Here is a 23,286-nt window from a genome sequence, read left to right on the forward strand (position 1 = left end):
CGTCAGGCTGTTTGCCGGCCCAGGACTCGGACTGAGGGCAGTGTCCGGGGTGGAGTCCTGGGCTGCCAGGGGCTCCCCCACCCTCGGCCCCTGCCCCTCCTTTGTCCATCGGGTCTGAGGGTCCCTCCTCCTGGTGGAGCCAGTGCGAGGGTGTGTGCGCAACACCGCGCCCCGGGTGCCATTTCCCTGCAGTGCACGTGGCTTTAATCTGCAGCATTTCCCCTGAAGAAATCAAATCCATTTCCTCTGTGCTTTCCCCACCAGAGGTCAGAGAGCCCTGGCACCCAGAAACCAGACACCATTTAATCCAGCTCAGGTTTATTTTGTGCAAACAGCTGAGCAGTGGTCCACGGGCTGTGAAGTCTCACTCGGCCCCCTCAGCCCGATGCCACCTGCATGGTGCAACCTCTGGGGGCCTGGCTGGGCTGCGGGGTGTCCCTGCCCCCCGCCCCATCCTCACTCCTCTTCCTAGGACAGTGAGGGTGCTGAGTGGGCGGTCTGGGGCGCCAGAGCTGGGCTCCATGTCAGCAGAGTGAGTTCCGTGACAGAGTCTCACCTGCGGGCCTGCGGAGGCCGGCAGGGGCGTTCGAGGTGAACAGGCGTCATTTGGGAGCGCCTCCTGCCCCTCCCACGTAGAAACCACGCGGGGGTCCTGACAAGCTGAGGGAGGCCGTGAGTCCCTGTGGGAAGCCGAGGCCGCAGTGCCCCTCCCGCGCCGGGAATCAGCGGCCCTCCTGCTTCCAGTCCTCAGTCCTCCATGTCTGCTGACGGGATGTGACGCTGTCAGCATCCGGCCCAGGTGCCCTGCCGGCTGGCACGTGGTCTTTCTCCGTGTGCTGCTCCCACAGGGCACTGCTCACCCTTGTTTCCTGGACGGAGGTTTAGCCCCGGCCTCAGTGCCTCCGTGAGCAGGCGGCCTGCACTCCGCCTCCCGGGACCAGGGGCACAAGCCGCTGTGGGGTGACCCCTCCCGCAGGCCCACCACCCTCGGCAGGCCGGTGTGCATGTCACGTGGGTCGGGGCAGGCGATCACATCCGCTGCACTCTGCGGGCAGTGGGGTGGGTGGGCAGGGACCCCAGGCCTGGCGGGAACGTGACCTCCATGAGTACCCAGAGGACACCTGGTCACGGCTCAGACACAGGCTTGACCCGGCGTGGAAAACGTCCAGTTCGTTGCACTGTCTCAAGCACAACCGAAAGTCAGAACCAGGGAGAAACCGTGCCCAGCACTGCAGCTCTGTGGTCAGCGCATCGAGGAGACGGGGTGACGCGTGGAAGCCCGCGGGCCTGGAGGAGCCTGCCGTCCGCGGAGCGGTGAGGCCCGACCTCGCTGCAGCCCCCGGGCGGCCTCTGCTGTCACCAAACCCTAAGGAAGGACCTACGACAACGAGGTGTGCAGCAGCATCGCCCCAGCTGCCTGTCCTCACTGGGACCTGCAGGACCCTCTCCACGCTGCCTGGTGCCCTCGGAGGACGGATCTCCCGCTCGCCACCCAGGTCCTGGGGGCTTGACATGCTTGCGTTAGTAGGAAACAGGCCTCGAGTGCCTGGGCCCCGGGCAAGAGGCAGCTAAAACCAGCAGCCGCCAGAATGGGCAGCTGTGTCCAGGGGAGGGGGCTCAGGGTGGATGCAGGCTGGGCCCCAAGTCCTACAGCTCAGGTGCCAGCGAGGTGACTGGGCGCTGCAGGCTGACCATGGACTGACGTCTGACGGGGCCACAGCAGCCGACCACAGCAAGCACTAACCTAGGGATCAGCCCAAGTGCCGTGACAGTGCGGCGGCACTGGGAGCCGGCGGCAGGCCCAAGGGCTCCCCACACAAGGACGCACGGGCGACGCCCACGGACGGACGCGGCAGCTGAGGCTGCGGGCTCGGGACAAACCACGGAAGGAGCGAGGCCTTCCGCGGGCTTCAGGGAATAGGTTTCTCTCCTAAATCTGACATTTCATCCCTAACGAGGTATCTTATGCAGGTTTGTACAACAAACAAAAAGGCGACAATTGTAGATTGCTACTGAGGGTGCCCTAGTCTTGTGCCCTGCAGCACGAGCTGCACAGACTCCTGCTAGCGAGAGGGCGCTGCACGCCCTCCCCCACAACCTTCCTGCACCGACCCGCCTGGGTGCGTGCACGGCCAGGTCATCGCCTGCGGCCTGTAGTGCTGTGGCTGGAGTGTCTCCAGGCGGTGAGCGCATTCTGGCCTGGGCGGCTGCGGCGTGGCCTCCATCCTGGCATGGCCAGCGTCTACCCCTCCAACGCGGCCTTGGGTTCCCATCTGGGCGCCTGGTGTGGAATGTGTGCGGGAACCTGCGTCCCTGGGAGGAGGTGCACCACGTGGGAGTGTGTCCAGTGGTGGGAGCACTGACCTTCGGCCTCGACGTGGCTGCTGTGGCAGCCCACAGGGTGTGGTCAGCGACGAGACCCTGACCGCAGCCACTGCCCCACGCGGACAACCGCGCAGGCTCCAGTTACTCAGCTGAGGCTGTGGTTCTGGAACGAGACGGAAACAAACATGGTGAAAGCAAGTGTGGGGCGTTGAACGTGCCCACATGTCCAGACGCGTGGATGCGGTGTGTCCGAGAGCGCGGCTCAGAACCGATGGCGCACGGCACACCTGGCCGCCCTGAGCGCCGCCCGAGCTCCTTCAGATGACCTCCCACTCGTCCTCCAGGTCCTCAGGGTGCGAGGTGGCGGCCGGGCTGCTCTGGGCACCGTGTGCGTGGCTGAAGGTCCGTGTGAGCCGCTGGAGGAGGTAGCCGGGCGGGCCCACCGCCCACAGCTCATCTGACGAGGTCACTGCAGGGACAAGAGCGGCCACAGTGAGCACCCAGAGCTCCACGTCCTGACGGGGCCTTTCTGGGTGTGGGGCCAGACGCCCCTGACCTGTGCCTCTGTTGCCTCAGGTTGCCCTGTCCCCTCCTGGAGGCCCTGGCAGAGCCGGGTGTAGCTCCCCTCCCTCAGGGTCACCCAGGGCTGGCTTTGGGGACAGGGAGTCCGGGGGAGCCGCCTGGACAGCCGCTGACACGGTCCAGAGCCTGGATTCGGGGAGGCCCGCGCAGCCCACACCCGGACCTGCCTGTGAGGCACGTGGCGTGCCCGGGCACTTTCTTCCAGTAGTCCCCCGCGGGGTGCTTGTCGGTGACGCCGTAGCGCCGGGCGAGGTCCCCGTTGGGGCAGCGGGCCCACACGGTCCTGGTGCTGAGCGCCAGCTGGCAGGCCTGCAGCCCTGCAGGCAAAAAGGGCATCTGTCCTCAGACCCCGACTGTGGGCGGATGCATCAACCCTCCCAAGAGCCTGCTCTCTCCCCACTGCACCCGTCCCGCCATGTGCCCGTCCCGCCACTGTGCCCGTCCCGCCATGTGCCCGTCCCGCCACTGTGCCTGTCCCCACGTGACACCTGAGGGAGAGAGTGCCCTTCGGCAGAGCCGCCGAGAGCCCGAGAGCCCGAGACAGAAGGACAGAGGGTCCGGAGGTGCTGCTGAGCCCCGCTGAGCCCCGCTGGCCCGTGCACGGCGCCGGGGCCAGGCTGCAGTGGCACCTCGGGGTGGCTGAGGGGCAAGAAGCAGCCAGGCGACGGAGAGCCAGGGTGCAGGCTGGGCCCTCACACCAGCAGCCCTCAGGCACGAGGAGCCGGGTGTGAAACCTTGGCTGCCAGGCAAGGCTGATGGCCAGGGCCTGCCTGGGGGGACGGCGCACGCCGCCCACGCCCACCTGGCACGTGATCCCAGTCGGTCCCCACGGGCATCTCCTCGGTGATCCCGACGCGGACGTGCACGTTGCACCGGCTGTCGAGCGCCCACAGCATCTGGTCGTTGGGGCTGCAGTGGACGCTGACCAAGGTGACCCCGGCAGGCTGCGCGCGGGAGGGAAGGAGTGGGAGGGGGTGGTTATTTTTGGACAGAGCAAGGCCGAGAGGTGTGAACCGAGGTCAGTGACGCGGCAACGGGAGATTCTAGAAACTTTCGCTGATTCCTGCTTGCTAGCCTGCCAGCCACTCAGCCACACATCACCACCCACACATCCACTCATGCCCCCACCCAACAGGTGTACTTGAGCATCTACCACATGCCAGGCACTGTGCCAGGAGCTGGCAATCAATTTTCTTGTCTCCTGGATTTTGTGAAATTTTTTTTTAATGATTTCAGAGAGAGAGGGAGAGGGAGAGAGTGATAGAAACATCCATGATGAGAGACAATCATTGATCAGCTGCCTCTTTTAAACTGTTACTGGGGATCAGCCCCGCAACCCGGGCATGTGCCACTGAGCCACACCGGCTGGGTGTCTCCTGGATGTCAAGTCCTGTGAGAGACAGCCATTACTCAAATAGTCACAGAGAAACAGGAGGCCGCCCCAGGCAAAAGCTGCCCAGGTGAACGAGGCGCCCAGACCACATAACTGGGTCAGACCCAGAGGTCAGGGAAGCCGGCCTAGATCCCACCCTATACCCAGATGGCAGGATGAACAGGGATGACCCAGAGAGGAGGGCAGGGGAGAGTGTGCCAGGCAGGGGAAGTGTCTGCAAAGCAGGGGGCACGGGGGCACGAGGGGCTGAAAGCCTTGTGAACCACTGGAGGAGGTAGCCGGGGGCCCACTGCCCACCGCTCAGGCGGCTGGAGTGGGCGGGGCTGGGCCGGGCAGCACTGTGCAAGGGGCATCTCCTCCATCAGCAGTGGAGGCCTGCTGGGCACCAGGGCCCGGGACGCCGGGGCTGATGGTTCAGAGAGAACTCTGGAGACATGCCTGAGAGCAGACGCAGGAAACAAGATGCAACGTGCAAAACTGAGGACGCAGGGAGGTTAGGTGGGCGCACCCCTGCATCAGGGAGGTCAGAGGGCACACCACATGCATCAGAGAGGTCAGAGGGCACACCGCCTGCATCGGGGAGGTCAGAGGGCACACCACATGCATCGGAGAGGTCAGAGGGCGCACCGCCTGCATCGGGGAGGTCAGAGGGCACACCGCCTGCATCGGGGAGGTCAGAGGGCGCACCGCCTGCATCGGGGAGGTCAGAGGGCGCACCGCCTGCATCGGGGAGGTCAGAGGGCGCACCGCCTGCATCGGGGAGGTCAGAGGGCACACCACATGCATTGGGAAGGTCAGAGGGCACACCACATGCATCGGGGAGGTCAGAGGGCACATCGCCTGCATCGGGGAGGTCAGAGGGCACACCGCCTATATTGGGGAGGTCAGAGGGCGCACCGCCTGGCACTTGGAAGAATGGGGTTAAGTGGAGGCAACAAGGAAAAGACTGCGGGTGATACGGCAACAAAGGATCTCACAGATGTCACCCACTGTCTGCCACCCACCTGAGAGCTCCTGAACACGGCCCGAGACATACTGCTTCACAATGTCACCTGGGAAAGTCCCAGGGACCTTACTCCAGTGGCCAAGCAGGGCCAATCGGGTGAATAGCTGCAGTCTGTGCAGGCTGCTCTGTACACACACCGGCCATTTTCAAACTAGGAAACGCTCTCTTGTTGAACCCAAGTCCCTCCAGAGTAAGAACGGCTAGTGGTTCTCAAACCTTGGAGTCCCTGGACGTGTGTGGGGGCTGTTAAAACGGCACATTCAGGCCCTAGCCGGCCTGGCTCAGTGGTTAGTTTCAGCCCACAGTTTGAAGGGTCCAGGGTTTGATTCCGGTGAAAGGCATGAATCTTGGTTGCAGGATCGATCCCCAGCCCCAGGTCGGAGCTGCAGGAGACAGCCAACCAACGTCTCTCTCCCAAATGATGTTTCTCTGTCTCTCCCCCCCCTCCCACTCTCTCTAAAATCAATGACAAAATGCCCTCGGGGGAAGATTCACAAACAAACAGAGGCCGCTGGGGGCCGGGGCCCTGAAACAACCTGTAGACAAACACCCGGTGCTTCTGATCCAGGGGCCACTAGGCTCTCCACTCTGTCCAGCACAGGCAAGGCGAGACCACACACACGCACAGACATGCGTGTGCACACACACACATGCACACACGCAGACACACACACACACGGCCCAGCTGGTATTGAGGCAGAAATGGAAAAGCTCATCCTAGAATTCATGTGGGGCTGCAAGGGACCCCGAAGGTCAGAACAGTCTTGAAAAAGAACAAATTTGGAAGACTCGCACTTCCTGCTTTCAGGACGACTCGGACGCTACGGCGGTCACACAGCGAGGCCGGTCCCCTGAGACAGGCCAGTCCACGGAGCAGACCTGAGAGCCGTACCACGTAGTCGAGTGGTGCTGCCCAGGGCGCCGAGACTGCGAGTGAGAAAGAGCGTCTTCCCAGCAAATGGAGCCGGGACAGTCCTTGCCTCACGCCCCCTTCAGAGCAACGCGAACGGGTCAGAGTCAGCGTGGGAGCTAGACCTGCCAATGGTCCTTACATGACACCAAAGGCAGCAGCGACACAAAGGTAAAATGGGCTTCATCAAAATTCACAACTTCCGTACCTCAAAGGGCACCACAAGGAAAGTGAAGAGACGCCCCAGAAGGGGCGAGAACACTTCCAGATCACGTACTGAATAGGGCCTAGGGCAGGGGTGGGCAACCCCTGGCACGCGTGCCATGTTTGGCACGCCAGTAACTCTTGCTGGCACGCGAAACCTTCTCTTATAATCTTCCATTTATAATTTTTTTCTTAATACGACATTTTTATTTTTCAGATAAATTCAGTGTAGGTGCATCTTAGATAAATAAATAACTTTACACAACAGGTTATCTTAAAGACCATAGACATGGACTGACAAGAGAGGGGAAGAGCAATTTCTATGCCTCTGCCTTAACTCTCCCTGCCTTCCTAGATCCGACCAGTGTTTTGGTTTCATCCACATACGCTTGTGAATCTTTGTTCTCAGTGATGAATTTTGTTAAGTCTCGTCATAGGAGTAGCCTGACGGATGAAAGTGGTAGCTCGTGCATATCTCTGAAGGTCACGAAATATATACCTGATGTAAAATCTCTGTCATCAGTGATGCAGCAGCAAGACTTTTGCTGCTGCATCACTGATGAGAGATTTTACATCAGGTTTATATTCAACGGAGTCATAAAGTTTTCTGTCGGACTATCAGTGTACATGTATACATTGAAAAATAAATGTATTTTTCATCATCATAGACTGTGTTTTTGTCACTCGAATAAATTTTATTATTTCTTCAAGGTTCTTCACATACGTGCACCTTGAGAGCTATCAAGTAGGCGTAACATGTTCTCAAAAAATTAGGGTTGGCACGCAGAAGAATTTTGAGTCAGAGATTTTGCTGGTTTCGGCAAGCACTCACAGAAAGGTTGCCCACCTCTGGTCTAGGACCCCGAATACAGAACTTTTAAAATCCAACAACAACAAGAAAAACAACCACATTTTTTAAAGGACAAAGGACTTGAAGAACCACTTCTCCAGCCCTGGCCGGTGTGGCTCGGTTGGTTGAGCATCACCCCAGGCACCAGGTGAGGGTTCAAGCCCTGGTAGGGCCAGTGCAGGAGGCAGCCGGCCCATGTTTCTCTCCCTGTCTCTCCCCCCCGCCCCCTTCCTCTCTCTCTAAAAATCAACTAAAACATACATCTTAAAAAAGACATTTCTCCAAAGATATGCAAAGGCCAGCAAGCACATGCAAAGGTGCCCGGCATCATTCACTAGCCCGGGGGAATGCCAGTCAGAGCACAGCGCAGCCCTCCGCACACCCACAGGGCGTCTGGAGAAAGGAAACGGAAAAGAACAAGCTAGGGAGCGCGTGGAGAACAGGGACCCTCCTCCCTGCCATGGGTGTGAAGTGGCGGGTGTGGAATGGAGAGCAGGCTGCAGGCCCAGGGGTTAACAGCCCCACCCAGCAATCCCACGCGGGGACATTTACCAGAGCCCTGGAGCGGACCTCAGACCACAGGCAGGAAAGGCCACAGCAGTGGAAGTCTTCACAAGAGCCCACGTGCCCGCACCGGAGGCCCGGACACAGAAGGTGGTGCCTCGGCGCCCGCCTGGCCCGCCCCCAAGCGACACGGCAACAGAGGGAGTCACGTGAATTGTCGGCTCCCCAGGGGGTTTCACAGTGATGGTTACATTCACTGTAGCCTATTAAGTGTGCAACAGCATTACTTAAAAACAACCTCTCATTATAGGTTATCGTTACACACTGAGCAAGAAACACGTTACTGCCAAACGATGCTGAGCACCGCCTGAGCCTGGGGAGCGGAGCGTACTGTGCGGGGAGGTCGCACTCGCTGGACGGACACGCAGGCCTGCGAAGTGCAGAGAGCCAGCTCTGCCTGCAGGGGGATCTCACTCAGGACCGACCCTGACACAACACGGGCCTCAAAGCCCCCCTCAGGCCGCGTGCCTGAGCTGTTTCCAGGAGGAAAACCCATTGAGAGGAAGCGGGTCAGTGCTTCCAGGGGTGGGGACTGACCCTGGCTGGTTACAGGGCTTCCTTCTGGGTGATGAGAATGTTCCGGAGCCCTGGCCAGTGCGCCAAGTGGTTAGTGCCGGCCCGTGCACCAGAGGGTCGCAGGTTCGATTCCCCACCAAGGGCATGTACCAGGTTGCAGGTCCAATGATTTCCGACCCTGCTCGGGGTACATGTGGACAGCAACCAATCGATGTGCCTCTCACATGGATGTGTCTCTCTCCCTCTCTCCCTTCCACTCTCTCTAAAAATCCAAGGGAAAATTATTCTCACTCGGGTGAGGATTACAAAAAAAAAAAAAAGAGAGAAAATAAGGGACAGAAAAGCATCCCTGCAGATGGTCAGAGAGACATGCTTACAAAACAGACAGAAATGATCACATTAAAAAAAACAAAGCATGTTCTCAGCCTTTCTCATTGCGGGACATGCGGTGGGTCGGCGAGGCCTGTGGAGCAGTGGCAGGTCCCTGGGAAGAGCCCTGGAAACAAGGCGACCGGACGCCACGCACCTCCAGAGACCCGTCCTACCTTCCCCGCGTCATTGACCTTGAACCCACCTCCCGCCCGTGCAGGAGGACCTCAGTTTCCTTGCGGGTTCGGGCCTGCACCGCGCACCGCGAGGCTGAGTGGGGTGTGTCCCGTCCTGCCCCGTGGCCCTGCGGCGGCTGTACTTTCTGACCGTTGGGTCTTCCTGCAGAGCCCCTTCCTGCTCAGGTCTGTCACTTGCAGGTCAGCTGGGACTAGATTCCCCGGGCCAGGCCTGTCTCAGTGCAGGGGACCCTCAGGGCGAGGGGGCAGCAGGCAGGGAGCTGGGACACTTTTTCTCTGGTCAGCCTGTGACCGGGGCTGATCCCTCCGCCACCGTGTCCCCTGCCAGGCTGGGGCGCGGGTTCTGGCTGCCTGGCCTGCTGGCTGAGCCTCACGGCCCGGGGGTGAGCCTGCTCTGCCCACACTGGGTCCGGCGGGAGCCCCCGATTCCCGGAGCTGCTCCGCCGTCACCGTGGCACCCGCCTGGCTCAGGGCACTTTCCTGGGAGAAGGGCCCGGCCCAGGGAGCCCCGCTGCGGGCTCGGAAGCGACAAGCTCTCGGCTTCTTTCCTCTCCTGACCGGCAACTGCAGAGCCGGCGGCCCCTGTGACTGCCCCGCGCCTGGCCTGGGGGTGACTTCAGAGACTGCACCTGCCGCCTTTCCTGCGCGGCCGCCACATCCTGTTCCTCCCGCGCGGAGGCCGTGACGAGGCCTGTGACCCCTTCTGCCCAGCACCTGAGCCCGTCACGGCCGGCAGCACAGTGGCCGTGACGCTGCAGAAACTCTCCCTGCGCACTGGCCGCTGTCTCCGTGGCTGGGCACGCGGCAGCTGCTCAGATGGCCCCGGCGCCCAGGCCCTGCTGGCCGCCGCTGCACACGCAGGCCTGGGGCGGCCTCTGTGCGGGGAAGGCCCAGCTCTGCTCCTCCAGGACTGATGCAGACCCTTCCTGGGCTGGCAGCTTTGGGGAGCACTGGGTCACCCGATGGCAGCCCATCTGCGCCTGGTGGTCTTTGCTGGGAACCACGCCGTCCAGCGCAGGAGACAGAGGCTACGGACACACGCCCCCGGGAAGGGTGGTATTTCTCAGGACCAGGGTTGGAGAAGAGAGCCCCAAAACAACGGTGCTCTAGGAACAGAGGTAACGGGGGATAATGAAGGAAGTGGCAAACACAACCTCATTTTCCTCAAAACGGGTTGTTGCGTCAGCAGCATTGGCTACCACGCGGGAGGCGGCAGCGCGTGGTCCTGAGCAGCTAACGTGCCGGGGAGCCCAGGAGCGGGGGGGGGCGGGGGGGGTGTTGACGGCGCCCGGCTCTCAGCACGCAGCCCACGCTCTGCGCGCGCTCAAACACCAGCACCGCTTGGGAGACGATTCCAGAACCAACTCACACCTGCCCTTCCCCCCTCCCGAAACACGCTCCATGATGAGGGAGAGTTAAAAAGGTTGGGCCCAGCCAGTGTGGCTCAGTGGTTGAGTGTGCTCACGAGACAGCCCCAAAGTGGGCAACACCTTCTAGAAAGTAGGATAAAAGCAGAAAGAGAGGGAAAGCAGGAGAGAAAAGGTAAGCAGAGGCCAGGTTAGGAAGCCATGGGACAGAGCATGACCCCGAAAGAGCAAACAGAGGAGCAGGAGGGCCGAGGCAGGAAGGAGGCTGCTACCAGCACAGGACATGGCCCAGAACTAAGGCCATGGTCCGCTGGCACAAAGGACAGGCCTCCTGGGCACAGCGCCATTGTCCTCAGAACACGGAACAAAGAGCTTACAGACGTCCGGAGGAGAAGCAGGTCAAATCTCAGGGACCAGAGCGGCTCAGGCCACGCTGGGCGCCAGGAGGCGGTGAGGAGGACGTCCTGCTTCTCAGGAAACGGCCCCCAGCCTGGACGGCCGTGTCCAGCACGGTCAGGGTGACGTGGGAGAGACTTTTCAGACATGCAATGTCTCCAAGAGGTACCTACCACGCACCTCCTCAGGAACGGACTGGAGGATAAACCCTCAAAACAAAGGAAGAGGAAGACGCGGGATCTAGGAGCGAGGGCGACCCCAGCTGGACAGGGTGACCAGGCCGGACCCGAGTGGCCAGAGCGTCCCAGAGGGATCCTCCAAGATGACGACCTGAAGTGTCCGAGGGACGGAGAGGAAACGGAGCTAAGCGCCCGCCCCACGGGAGCCGGAACCGGAGCCTGCTTTCTGCAGCTGCGCTCTCCTCGCCCACAGCGGAGCGCTGACTCCCGTGTCCCCCAAGTCTAAACCCTTGTGTGTGGTGGGCAGGGAGGGAAGGCGGACGGGGAGGGGCCTGGAGCAGGGCTGCTGACCCACAAAGTTTGGGTCCTTTGTCAAATATGTTTTTCTCTCCGATTATAAAAAAATGTCCTGCCCATTATAGGTAAATACAGAAAACAGCAATGAGAGGTCATGATCCCTTAACCAAAAATAGTCACTTTGCTATTGATTCTTCTAGGAACGTAGTGGGATTTTCTCGTTTTGGTTTTGGTTTCTGTTTTTCACAACATGGAACCACACCACCTTCCTCTGAGCGCGCTGTGGGCACAGTGAGAACAGACGCCACTGACCGTCCCCGAACCCTGTGTGCACGTCCCCGAACCCTGGCGGCAGCGCCGGCACAGGAAGCGGGGCAAAGGCCGGCTCCAAACCACTAAAGCCCTCCTCCACTCGGAACAGTCCTCCGGATCCGTACTCGCCAGAACACGATTTTAAAGTGCATCCTCAATTATTTACATCAACTGTTGTCATGACCTGCTAGGCGGGCTCCTCACGCCAGGCAGGCCAGCGCGCTCACCAGGCACCCTCTCTGGGCCAAGGGTCATGTTTACGGTGACCACAAACGGCTTTGGGAACATGCCTGACCCTTTTCTGGGACGGGTTTGTGTTAGCAGGCGACTCAGAGCTATGGACTGCTTTTTCCATCACTGACGTGACCCGCAAGATATTCAGAAAAGGGGGGATGGAAGGAAGGAGGAGGGGCCTCAGCCAGAGCTCCTTTCGTGTGTCGCTGCCTTCACACTGCTCCAACGTGTACGCTCTTAAATGCAACCACAGGCTCACCAAACGTGTTTTGTAGCTGATGCTTTTACCCAGTGCTTCTGTGAGCACTTCTCCAGGGAACACAGCTCTCGCGCGAGGCCGTCGCGGCTGCAGCGGTTTCGCTGTGTGGGTGTCGTCCCTCAGCAAGGCCCCGAAACATCCCCTTGAGGAGCAGTGGCCTCCCAGGCCCTGCCCAAGCAGCCAGCAGTACTTCTGCTCTCTCATTAAAAGCCAGGGTGTCTTGCCCGGCTGGTGGGGCTTAGCATCGACCTATGAACCAGGAGGTCACAGTTCGATTCCCGGTCAGGGCACAGGCCCAGGTTAAGGGTTCAATCCCCAGTGTGGGGCGGGCAGGAGGCAGCCAATCAATGATTCTCTCTCATCATTGATGTTTCTAGCTCTCACTCCCTCTCCCCTCCTCTCTGAAATCAATAAAAGTAATATTAAAAAAGAGATATATATTTAAAAAACCCCCACAAAACCAGGACATCTTGGTACCCTGGGGTGAGATCCCAGCACAGAGGGTGGAGTGACATCGAGGGTTAGGCGGCACTGCCTTAGATTGGGAGCAGAGAGTAGAATTCCCTTCACCGTGTTCTGCTCTGGTGCTGAGACGATAGTTCATTCTGATGGATCAATGGAAGGCCCAGCCCAGGGGAAGGGGTGGCGGCGGGGGGGGGGGGTGGGGGGGGCACACTCTCTAACACCAGAGCTTCCCAGCGTCTCCCTGTGGTTGGGCCTGAGCTTTACTAAAGATCTGGCTGGACGTTGGAGTTCCATCTCGTTCCCTCCATCCCCAGCAGCAGCAGCATTGTGAGCGTGCGTTCTCAGGTACTAGCTATGCCCTGTTTGCATGCTTGTTTTATTTTGTTGCTCTTATACTAAGCATAACTAAAGCAGCTGAATTTAAAATAATTTTTAAGTGTTAGTTTGGCCATTTGCAGTCACATTTGTCTTGGTTTTCCAGGTTTCTGTCTTTTCCAGGAAAGCTGCAATCCAGGCAGAACCAAGGGCCCCAGAGAAACTGACAGCGCCAGTCCGCACAGGGAGTTGGCGGGAGCCTCCCAGGGGGCGCTAGGACCAGGGGGCGGAGGGGACCAGGGGGCGGAGGGGGCCAGGGGGTGGAGGTGAGCATAAGGGGCTAAGCAGATCCCTGTGAAAGAAGAGGGGGGCCTGCTGGGGTGTGGGAGCTGGACCACCTGCTGGACCAGCTTCCTTTATGCCCACCCAGCACCAGCAGCGCGGGAAATCCCATCAACTGTGCTCGCATCAGAGCTAATTTTCAGGTGGACAGAAAATCTCCAACTGATGCAGAAAACTCCAAAGAGATGCTAAACACAACTGTAAATGTTTTCTCCGAATCTTTCTACACGTTAGCAAGTCTGAAAACTGGGTCATTTGTTTGAGTGCTTTGTAAAACTTCACCCCAAACTGCTACAGGAGAGAGGTCTCAGGGCCGAGACTAGGAAAGAGAAACGGAGAGACTGCGGTAACCAGACTTCTGTGGCTCACACGTCGTACCCTTGAGCATCCATCCATCACCTCTTCCATTTGCCCCAAATGCAAACGTCCTACATGCAGACCAGGAAGCGCAGGCAAAGAATAAGACGCCGTAGAGAGAGGTGGGGCGCGGCTGAAACACGTGAACCTGTCTGCATTTGACCACCGGGACTCAACCAAGTCGTCCTGAAGTTCTAAGTCCTCTCCATGGACTCAGAACGAGCAGGGGCAGGGATAAGCACGCACTGGGAGGGGGGGAAGATGTGCTTCAAGCGCTAGCCTGGCACATGTGGAGTGCCCAGCAAGGGTGCCCATGGCCACTTCAGAACGCAGCAACAAAGTGCTCAGCCGCTGCCCAGGAGCAGCGGCCCCGCAGACGGTGCTGGGAGAGCAGGCCCGGGGCCCGTCTCGCTCAGCTACTCACTAGGGCTGTGGCGGCCACACGGAGCTGTCCAAGTACCACGCTTCCACTGCCAGGTGGGAGCCACTCCTGCCCTCAGCCCTGGGGAAGCAGGAGAGGGACAGAGAGCTGGGAGAGCCGCGCAGACAGGCTGGTGCAAGGGCAAAGCCTGGTTTCCCCACAGGAGCCCATTTCCCAGCCCCCTGTGTGAGCACATCCCACGGCGCTGTGTACCGAGTGCGACATGGCTCAGCTCAGCAGGCACTCGGCACGGCCACTGCTTCCCACACCGTTAGCAGTCGGGCTTGCTCAGAGCACAGCCTGCAGGCCTCCCAGGAGCCTGTGCCACAGTGGCCACTTCACTGGGCAAGGCTGCTGGTCACTGCAGGCAGCAGCACACTCCAAGTTCAGCTTTCTCCCCCCAGTTTCAGCTCTGTTTCCGAGAGGTTATTCTAGAATCTAAGAGGAGGAAGGAAGAGGAGTGTGGTTTCACGGTCTCCCACACAGCCCCATGGATGAGCTGCGGGCCGGCCGAGGAGCAGCAGAGGCAGGCTGGCCTGGCCCCGTGGCCTCGGCTCACTGCCCGGCACGCCCACCACACTCGGCAGCATCCTCACCACCACCCGCGCTCATCCACCCAGCAGCGCTCCGACCCTGGCAGGATTCCATGCTGGGGCCCCACACGCTTTCCAGTCCAAGGTTATTCCAGGTCGTCGACGGGCCTGGGAGCTGTCGGAGGATCACGAACAAGCCAAGTACAGGCAAGTGGGAAGCAAAAGGCTGACGTGACACAGAGGAACCAGAGGATAGAAAGAGAGAGAGAGGCCAACAAAACCAAAGGAGGGGTTTGAAAGGATCAACAGAATTATCAAAACTTTAGCTGGGTTAAGTAAGAAAAAAAAGGAGAAACAAATGACTAAAATCAGGAAGGAAAGAAGGGACATAACTGCCAACCTTACAGAAATAAAAAGGGTCATAAAGAAAAACACGAACAAGCAATGCCAATAAATGAGACAACGTAGGTGAAATGAACAACTTCCAAGAAAGACATACTGTTCATACTGAATGAAGAAGAAAACAGGAAGTTGTGAGCAGACCTATAAGAAGTAAAGAGCCTGAATCAGTAATTTAAAACATCCCTCCAAGAAAGGCCCAGGCCCACACTGATAAATTCTAGCAAATGCTTAACACCCACCCTTCAGAAACTCTTCCAAAAAACATAAGAGAAAAAAACACTCCTCATTTCATTTAAAAGGCCAGCAGCACCCTGATCCCAAAACCAGACACATGACAAGAAAAGAAAACCAAAGGCTAACCGCCCTTAGGAATATGGACACAAAAATCTTCAACAAAATCCAGCAAACCGAATCCAGCAAGGTCCAGCAAGGCCGTGTCCACGGCCAGCAGGGTCATCCCAGAATAAAAGGCGGCCCACCGCACAAAGTCGGTCAAATCCGCGCATCACATTCATAAAGGAGAAGCCCACACAACTATCTCAGGAGACGTAGAAAAAGTACCTGAAAAAATCCAACATCCTTTCGTGATAAAAACATTCAACAAAAATTGGAATAGAGCCCTAGCCAGTTTGGCGCAATGGATAGAGCATCGTCCTGCGGACTGAAGGGTCCCAGGTTCAATTCCGGTCAAGGGCATGTACCTTGGTTGTGGGCACATCCCCAGTAGGAGATGTGTAGGAGGCAGCTGACTGATGTTTCTAACTCTCTATCCCTCTCCCTTCCTCTCTATAAAAAAATCAACAAAATATATTTTAAAAAATACGATTGAGGGGAACTTCCTCAACTTGCAAAAGGGCATCTATGAGAACGCTCCCAGCCAGCAGCGTGCTTAACGTGACAGGCAGGATGCCTTCTCCTGAGGCCAGGCACAAGACAGGGATGTCCACTCCTGCCAGTGCCATTCGACACTGTACAGGCGGCTCCAGCCAGGACAATTAGGCAAGACAACAAAATAAAAGACATCCAGATAGGAAAGAAAAAAGTAAAATTATCTCTATTTGTAGACAACATGACCTTATATATAGGAAACCTTAAAGAACCTACAAATAAGATATTAGAACTAATAAACAAGTTTACCAAGATTTCCAGATACAAGATCAATATACAAAAACTTAACACTAGCAATGAATGATCTGAAAATACAATTAAATTCCATGTACAAAAGCATCCAAAAGAATTAAAAACATACTTTGAACATCCAGCAGCCCCTCACTACATTTTTCAACAGAAATCCACTAAGCATAGCAACCAGGCCCCTCAAATCTTTAGGGTAACCAGACAGGGTGCCGGAGTCAGACTTCCGCTTCTGACCCAGCGGCGGGACAGCCACGGGCAAAGGCAAGCCATTGAGATCACACTGCAAACTGAGATGCGGGGTGCGGGGGCCAGTGGAGGGGGAGTTCTTGTGTAAGCCAGGACAGATTACCTCCAGGCCACCTGATACTGACAGATTACCTCCAGGACGAGACTTTAGGGGACTTTCACTTTCTTCTCTACACTTCTGGGCACTGGCTTTTAAAAACATGCTCATTTTGTAAAACCCGCGTTTGGGAGGTCAACGGATGTGGCCACCTTGTCCCCCGACACGTCCCTGCCCTGCTGTGGGAGGCCACCTGTGCAGCGAGGCGCTTTTCCGACAGCCGCCCCTAGCAACGCCTGTCTCACGGAGGGGCATGTTGGGGCAGTTCCCTCGAGCTTACCTGGACGGGTGGCTCAATTGTTATCCAGGCCGGAAGCATGAGACTGGGGTTCAGAGGCTGGGTGCCCACGCGGAAGTACACGCCGCCCCTGGAATCACAGGCCCACACGTGCTGGTTTCCACAGGCCAAGCTCGTCAGTTTTGCAGCTCCTGGAGACAAGGAAACACACAAACACGAGTTACCTCTGTAAAATGACTACTCTTTCACGGACTCTATCAACTTTAACTTTATTTTGCAAAGGAAGAGATGAGGAGCGTGACCAAGACCACCTGCCAGGCGCCACACAGCAGCCCCTCTGTACCAGGCGAGGCCGTCCCGGTGCCGTCAGCCTGGGGCCCTGAGCCACTGAGCACGGGGACTCGTATCTCCACGTGGGCCTATGGTTAGCGCCTTCAGAGGCGATATTACCAGCAACAGCAATAGGGACAAGCGGAGAGGATGCTCCCTTCCCTGCTGACCCAGCTGGAGGTAAGGTGAGCGAACACAGCCCCCGAACCTTCACTGTCCTGTTCCTCTTTCTCCTTGTGGATTAAGCTGATTTGAAGAGGTAGGGAGGAAGGAGGAGCCTTTAAAGAGAAACCACATTTGATTGACAGTCTCTCTGGCAACCACCAACAGCTGCTGTGGGGCCGGGTTGCAGTCAGGCCCTCACTTTGAACCTCATCACAGCACCCAGTGTCCCGTCCGCGTGAGGCCATCGGGACCAGACACGGAGGCAGGTGCCCAGGGTCCCACGGCGGGGACGTGGCTCAGCCAGGAGGCTGAGGGTGAACTGAGGGTGAAGCCAGGGTGGCCTGACCCCACACCAGCTACCTTGGCCCCTGGAAACCACATCCAGAGCGCAGACCTCACGGTTCAGTTCCATCAGCTCTGACACATGGACCAACCTGGTCACCCCGTCCCGTCAAGTTATGGGCCATTTTACCACCCCAGAGGGTTCCCTCAGGCCCCTTCCCATCACTGCCAGGCCACGACCCTGTGGATTTCTACTACAGGGAGTCCGGCCTCGCCTAGGCCTCCACGGAAACAGTCCCAGGTGCACGCTGGGTGTGGCTTCTCCCGCTCAGGGCCCCTCTTTCACGGCCGAGGACGATTCCCCTGCAGCAAACACCACGCGAGCCCATCCGTTCACCTGCGAGGCACCTTTGGGCCACCTCCGCGCCTTGCTGTTGGGAGGAAAGCTGCTCCGCGCATTCTGGCAGACCTCTGGGAGCAGCGGTTTCTCTGGAGTAGCGCCCAGGAGTGGAGCTTCTGGGCCCCAGAACAGATGTCCACCTGGCCAGTGTCCCCAGTGACATGACACACCCACCAGCTTTCGTGCGGCACCTCTTCTGTCCCCCTTCCAGTAGGTGTGAGGGCATCTGGCCGCCTTTAACCTGCATGTGCCGAGCCCCGGTGCTGAGGCTCCGGGTGTGCTGCCGGGGCACTGGTGTGTCTTCTCTTGAGAAGTGTCCATTCAGGTCTTTTGCCCATTTTTCAAGCCGAGTGGTTTGTCATCGATGACGAAGCCAGAGGGCGGGTCATCTGGACTTTAAAACTGGGAAAGAGGTGGTGCAGCTGCCCCTGCTGGCGGTGCTGCCTTGGCACCCCACGCAGTTGCCCTGGCATCGGATGACTGCCACGTGTCTGCACCAATGGGCACGGGTCTTGCTGTAGCAATCCTGTCACGTGCCTTTAGTATGAGACAAACTTAGAAGTAGAACTCCCACAACACAGAAGTCCTCAGCACCCCTTGTGCATTTCTCAAAGATGATGATTTCTCTTATGCTGAAATTAACTGCCTTTTCCTCTCAATTCTATATAATAAAAGCCTAATATGCAAATCGACCAAATGGTGGAATGACCGGTTGCTATAACATGCACTGACCACCAGGGGGCAGACACTCAACACAGGAGCTTCCCCCAGCCCTCAGGTCCCAGGCCAGCCAAGGTGGGTGCCAGTGGTGGCGAGGCAATCAGGGGGGCAGGGCCAGCGAATGGGCAGCGCCAAGCTGGCCAAGGCGGGTACCAGCAGGGGCCCCCCAATTGCCCTGCTGGTCACCGCACAGATCGGCCCTGATTGCCAGCCAGGCTTAGGGACCCTACCTGTGCACAAATTTTGTGCACCAGGCCTCTAGTATTTTATAGGATGGCTTACCAGGGAGTTCAAGAGACTCCCTAGGGATCTAAGTTACATATTAAAACATTTGCACCAATCAAAGTAAAGGAGCTTCAGCAGTAAGTCCCAGAAGTAGCTGAGAAATGCTAACTGGAAGGCAATGCTATGCTGGGGTCTGCAGCCGCCCTGAGAGCAGCTCCAGGCAGCAGCTGCCTTGGGAGGCACCTGGGGGGAGGCACCTGGGAGAGAGGCACACTGGCGGCCGCTCAGAGCGAGGGGACACACCATGCAGAGCACAGTCACAGTATCAGGGGCACATTCCTTTAGAACAAATACAGAAGCTGCCGAAACCGGTTTGGCTCAGTGGATAGAGCATCGGCCTGTGGACTGAAAGGTCCCGGGTTCGATTCCGGTCAAGGGCATGTACCTGGGTTGCGGGCATATCCCCAGTAGGAGATGTGCAGGAGGCAGCTGATCGATGTTTCTAACTCTCTATCTCTCTCCCTTCCTCTCTGTAAAAAATCAATAAAAAAAAATAATAATACAGAAGCACCTGGAACCTCAACGGCCTCAACCAGCTGATCCTGGACTGAAGAGCAGAGAACGGCCCACGGGGGCTCACTCCGCTCTCCCGGCTCCGGTCCGTCCACAGAGGGAGGGGGAGGTCGAGGCAGGTGGCAGACACCCTGCCCTCTCACACACTCCATGGCTCCCAGTCCTGAGTTAAGCGGGGCCCCATCCGGCCAGCGGGCTATGAGCAGAAGTGACTGTCCCTCCTGAACGGAACCACTGGAGCTGGCGCAGGGCCCTCCAGCTGCAGTGCCTGAGGGGCCGGGCGCAGAGCACCGGGGGGACCAGTGCTCCCACCCCGGGCACGACGGCCCTAAGACCGAGGCTGACAGCCAAGCTGGCGGGAGAGCAGGCGGCGTTCACTGTGAAGTCGCTGATACTGGGGCCTGTCGCTACACAGCCCAACCAACACACGCAATTTTCCTGCCACTTTCGGGTTTTTCTCTCCCATTAAAAAAAAGTTTTAATTACTTTATTCAACAGATCAGACTTCTTCCCTTAACAGCAAGTGGCACCTACTTGGTGTTTTACTGTATCGGGCTGCACACTTTCCTGCACACATTTCCAAAGGCATGACTGACACCAAGCACTTCCCCATCCGGCGCTGAGACCCATGACTGTCATCACAGACCTCACTGTGCTGACCCCTGTGCCTGACAGTGCACATGTGCCAGGGCTCTTAGACATCCACAAAGGATGCCAATTGTGGGGAGCGGATATAGGGTTAAGCCTCCGACTGATCTGTTGGCAAAGTCACAAACAGGTCTTCGAGTCTTAACCCAATCTGAGAGGTGGCCGCTGATTTACACACGTTAGCATTTAAAAAAAAAGGGGGGGGGGGAATTTGCCAGAAGCTGGTCCATCCTTGCTGCTTGACAGTCGCTGCAGGAAGAAACATCTGCACAGCATATGTTTCAAGGGACCTGGGGTCTATGGCATACTGTTCTTAATATGTTTGCTCCCCTTCTTAGCGCTACGTGTTCTAACCAGGGATCACCTCTCCGGGAAAGGTTGTTTCCCCAGGTGGGGATTTTCCCCTGGAGTTAGGGATTAACAGGACTAAGGAAGGGAATCAGTAAAACCCCTTAACTAAGTGCCAGGCGGGTAGTTAATCACCTTAACTACGAACAATCACGCTTAAGCTACATAATCTTTACTTAGGATAATCTCCTTCAGTTACTTCCTTGTAGCTTAACAGAACAGTAGAGTAGTGACCTTGGAATGGAGATAAGAAACGCCCTAATCTTTGGAATAGAATGGATAGGATTAAAATCAAATGGTATAAATACAGATGTAATGGGAGAATAAAGGGAGACCCTCGCTATGCTGATCAACTGAACGCTGCCTCCGTCCACACCTTTGGGAACCTCTGGACCTGCTGGGGCTGGACCCCAACAGCCAATGTGCTTCGAAAAACTAAGGTTGTAATAAATTGCAAATTCCATGCTGTTGTTATAACTGGGCTCAATAGCGAAACATTTAAGAATTCTCTTCATTTCACCTAAAGTAGCAATTGATTTGGTAGTTTGCACAGGGGCAGAAGAGGGATGCTACCCCTTTAAGAAGAAATTAAAGGCAGAAACTGTGTTCATGACTTGACACTTTGCTCCTTAAAATTGCAACTTCTGTGTGCCATATGGGGAAGACCAGTGACATTCCAGACTTTACAATGACCTGGCACAGCCAAGGTCAATACCAGCATGAGGCAGCCCAGCTCGCGTGGTCGGCACCGGGAAGACAGGCTTCCACTTGAAGGTTGTAAGGCTGGGGCACTAGTACCGAGAGGCCAGGACTGAGAGCAGGGGCCAGGCATCTCTGAGGCAGCTAACATTCCACAGGATGTTCCCGCCACCATCTCTCCGCGGTGGGCGCTGTTCCCCGTAGGAAGGTGAGGAACTGGGTTTAATGGGAAGACAGCAGCTTGCCAGGCCCAGCTCTGGGCACAGCCAGCACTGCCTCTGCTGTGAGTCCCGCTCCTCAGCCTGGCCTCCTGCCACCTGCTGTGTGACCCACTCCGGGCTTGGCTGGATCCTGGCACTGGTTTGCTAAGGATGAATTTATTTTTTTTTTTTGCTAAGGATGAATCTGCAGGCAGGAGGCTGGGCGGCTCCGTTCTCTGCGCCTGCACCACCGGCAGCAAGCACCCACTGCCTGTGCTCAGACGGCCAAGCACATCCCGACTCAGATGCAGCTCCCCCTCGAATGGAGACTCACATCCCCCGAAGCTGTTTCTCCCCAGAAAGCATGGCCACCACCCCAGTGAAGCCCAAAGGCACCGCCAAGCCCTGCCGTGCCGCCAGCTGCGCCAGGAGGAACAGGCTGAACATGCAGGGAGGCAGAGCTGTGGGCTGGAGCCTCGAGCAGGGAGGCCCCGGCGGAGCTGGTGCGCTGGGTGGAGCCAGGCACGACGCCCACTCCCTCTGCACCAAGCTCTCAGCGTGGCAGGACACAAACCGCACCTGGGCTTTGCGCCTCCACCAGGAACCTCGGCATCTCCCACACAGGTCTGGCTGGGGCTGTGGGGGTGGGCTGGGGCAGGCAGGAGGGCCACGGCCATCAGTGACAACTAACAACGGCTGGCAAATGCTCTCAAAGGCGGAACAGTGGCCCTGGTGCTGGGATTAGGTTCAAAAGACAGTGTGAGGACGTGGACCTGGGTTGCAGGTTCAATCCTGGCCCTAGTCAGGCTCCTACGGGAGGCAACCAATCGATGTGTCTCTCTCACATCTGTCTCTCTCTCTCTAAAAGTCAAGGAAAAAAATATCTCTCGGGTGAGGATTAACAAACAAACACAAAAACATGACCCTGGGCGATGCCTAGCTCTGGCCAGAGCGAGCTTGCCTAGTGGAGGGCCGCTGGCTGCTGCAGCTGTGCTGGATGTGTGGGGCCTGGCTGGACAACAGATGAAGGTCTCAGCATGGCACCCTGTGGAGCCACCTGGGCCGACCTGTGGTGGGTGGTGAGCGGCCCCTGCATCAGGAGGTGCAGCCTTCTTGCTCTTCCCGCTCCATGTTTGTGTGGAGACTTGTGGCTGAATTCTCAAACAGCAAGTGCTTGCACAGCATTGCTGGCTGTCAGTTTACCGGGAGACCATATGGCAGAGTATTTCTAGGGCCCATCTGGACCCTCTGGAGCCCCTGGCACACCCTCTGCCTCAGACCAGCCACACCTAAGCTGCCATTCAATCAAGAATCTGCCTGTAGCCCTGACCAGTTTGGCTCAGCGGATAGAGCGTTGCCCTGTGGACTCAAGGGTCCCAGGTTCAATTCCGGTCAAGGGCCTGTACCTTGGTTGTGGGCACATCCCCAGTGGGGCGTGTACAGGAGGCAGCTGATCGATGTTTCTCTCTCATTGATGTTTCTAACTCTCTCTCCCTCTCCCTTCCTCTCTGTAAAAAATCAGTAAAATATATTTAAAAAAAAAAAAAAGAATCTGCCTGAATAACCTTGTTTGGGCTCATCCTATTACCTCATTTCTTAGAACACAAATGAATGATTTATCAAAGGCACCTGCTGTGTGGCCTGCCCTGTAACCAGAGGAGAATCGGAGAAGAGCAGTGGGAGGTGCAGTGTCAATCCCGTCTGACTGAGCACCGAGCCTGGCTAGCTGAGCACCGAGCCTTGCTAGCTGAGCACCGAGCCTTGCTAGCTGAGCACCGAGCCTTGCTAGCTGAGCACCGAGCCTTGTTAGCTGAGCACCGAGCCTTGTTAGCTGAGCACCGAGCCTTGTTAGCTGAGCACCGAGCCTTCCTAGCTGAGCACCGAGCCTTCCTAGCTGAGCACCGAGCCTTCCTAGCTGAGCACCGAGCCTTCCTAGCTGAGCACCGAGCCTTGCTAGCTGAGCACCGAGCCTTGCTAGCTGAGCACCGAGCCTTGTTAGCTGAGCACCGAGCCTTCCTAGCTGAGCACCGAGCCTTGCTAGCTGAGCACCGAGCCTTGCTAGCTGAGCACCGAGCCTTGTTAGCTGAGCACCGAGCCTTGTTAGCTGAGCACCGAGCCTTGCTAGCTGAGCAGCTATTCTATGCTGGGAGGAGAAAGTGAATGGGTCACTGCTCCTGGCGCAG

At 57.5% G+C, this 23,286-nt stretch overlaps 1 protein-coding gene across 3 annotated transcripts in view; it reads right to left on the bottom strand.

Moving 5' to 3' along the window:
- Positions 1–301: 301 nt before the first annotated feature.
- Positions 302–23,286, bottom strand: part of TECPR2 (tectonin beta-propeller repeat containing 2) — a 65,724-nt gene continuing 42,739 nt past the window's right edge. For all 3 annotated transcript variants that reach the window (XM_059685830.1, XM_059685812.1, XM_059685821.1), the window contains 4 exons: positions 16,556–16,704; positions 3,710–3,851; positions 3,075–3,224; positions 302–2,794 (listed from right to left, as the gene is read on the bottom strand). In XM_059685830.1, the coding sequence (XP_059541813.1) occupies positions 2,643–2,794; positions 3,075–3,224; positions 3,710–3,851; positions 16,556–16,704 (593 nt within the window). In that variant the 3' untranslated portion in view covers positions 302–2,642. The remainder of the gene's footprint in view (positions 2,795–3,074; positions 3,225–3,709; positions 3,852–16,555; positions 16,705–23,286) is intronic.

This window comes from Myotis daubentonii, chromosome 1, assembly GCF_963259705.1.
Source record: "Myotis daubentonii chromosome 1, mMyoDau2.1, whole genome shotgun sequence".
Taxonomy (NCBI): Eukaryota; Metazoa; Chordata; class Mammalia; order Chiroptera; family Vespertilionidae; genus Myotis; species Myotis daubentonii.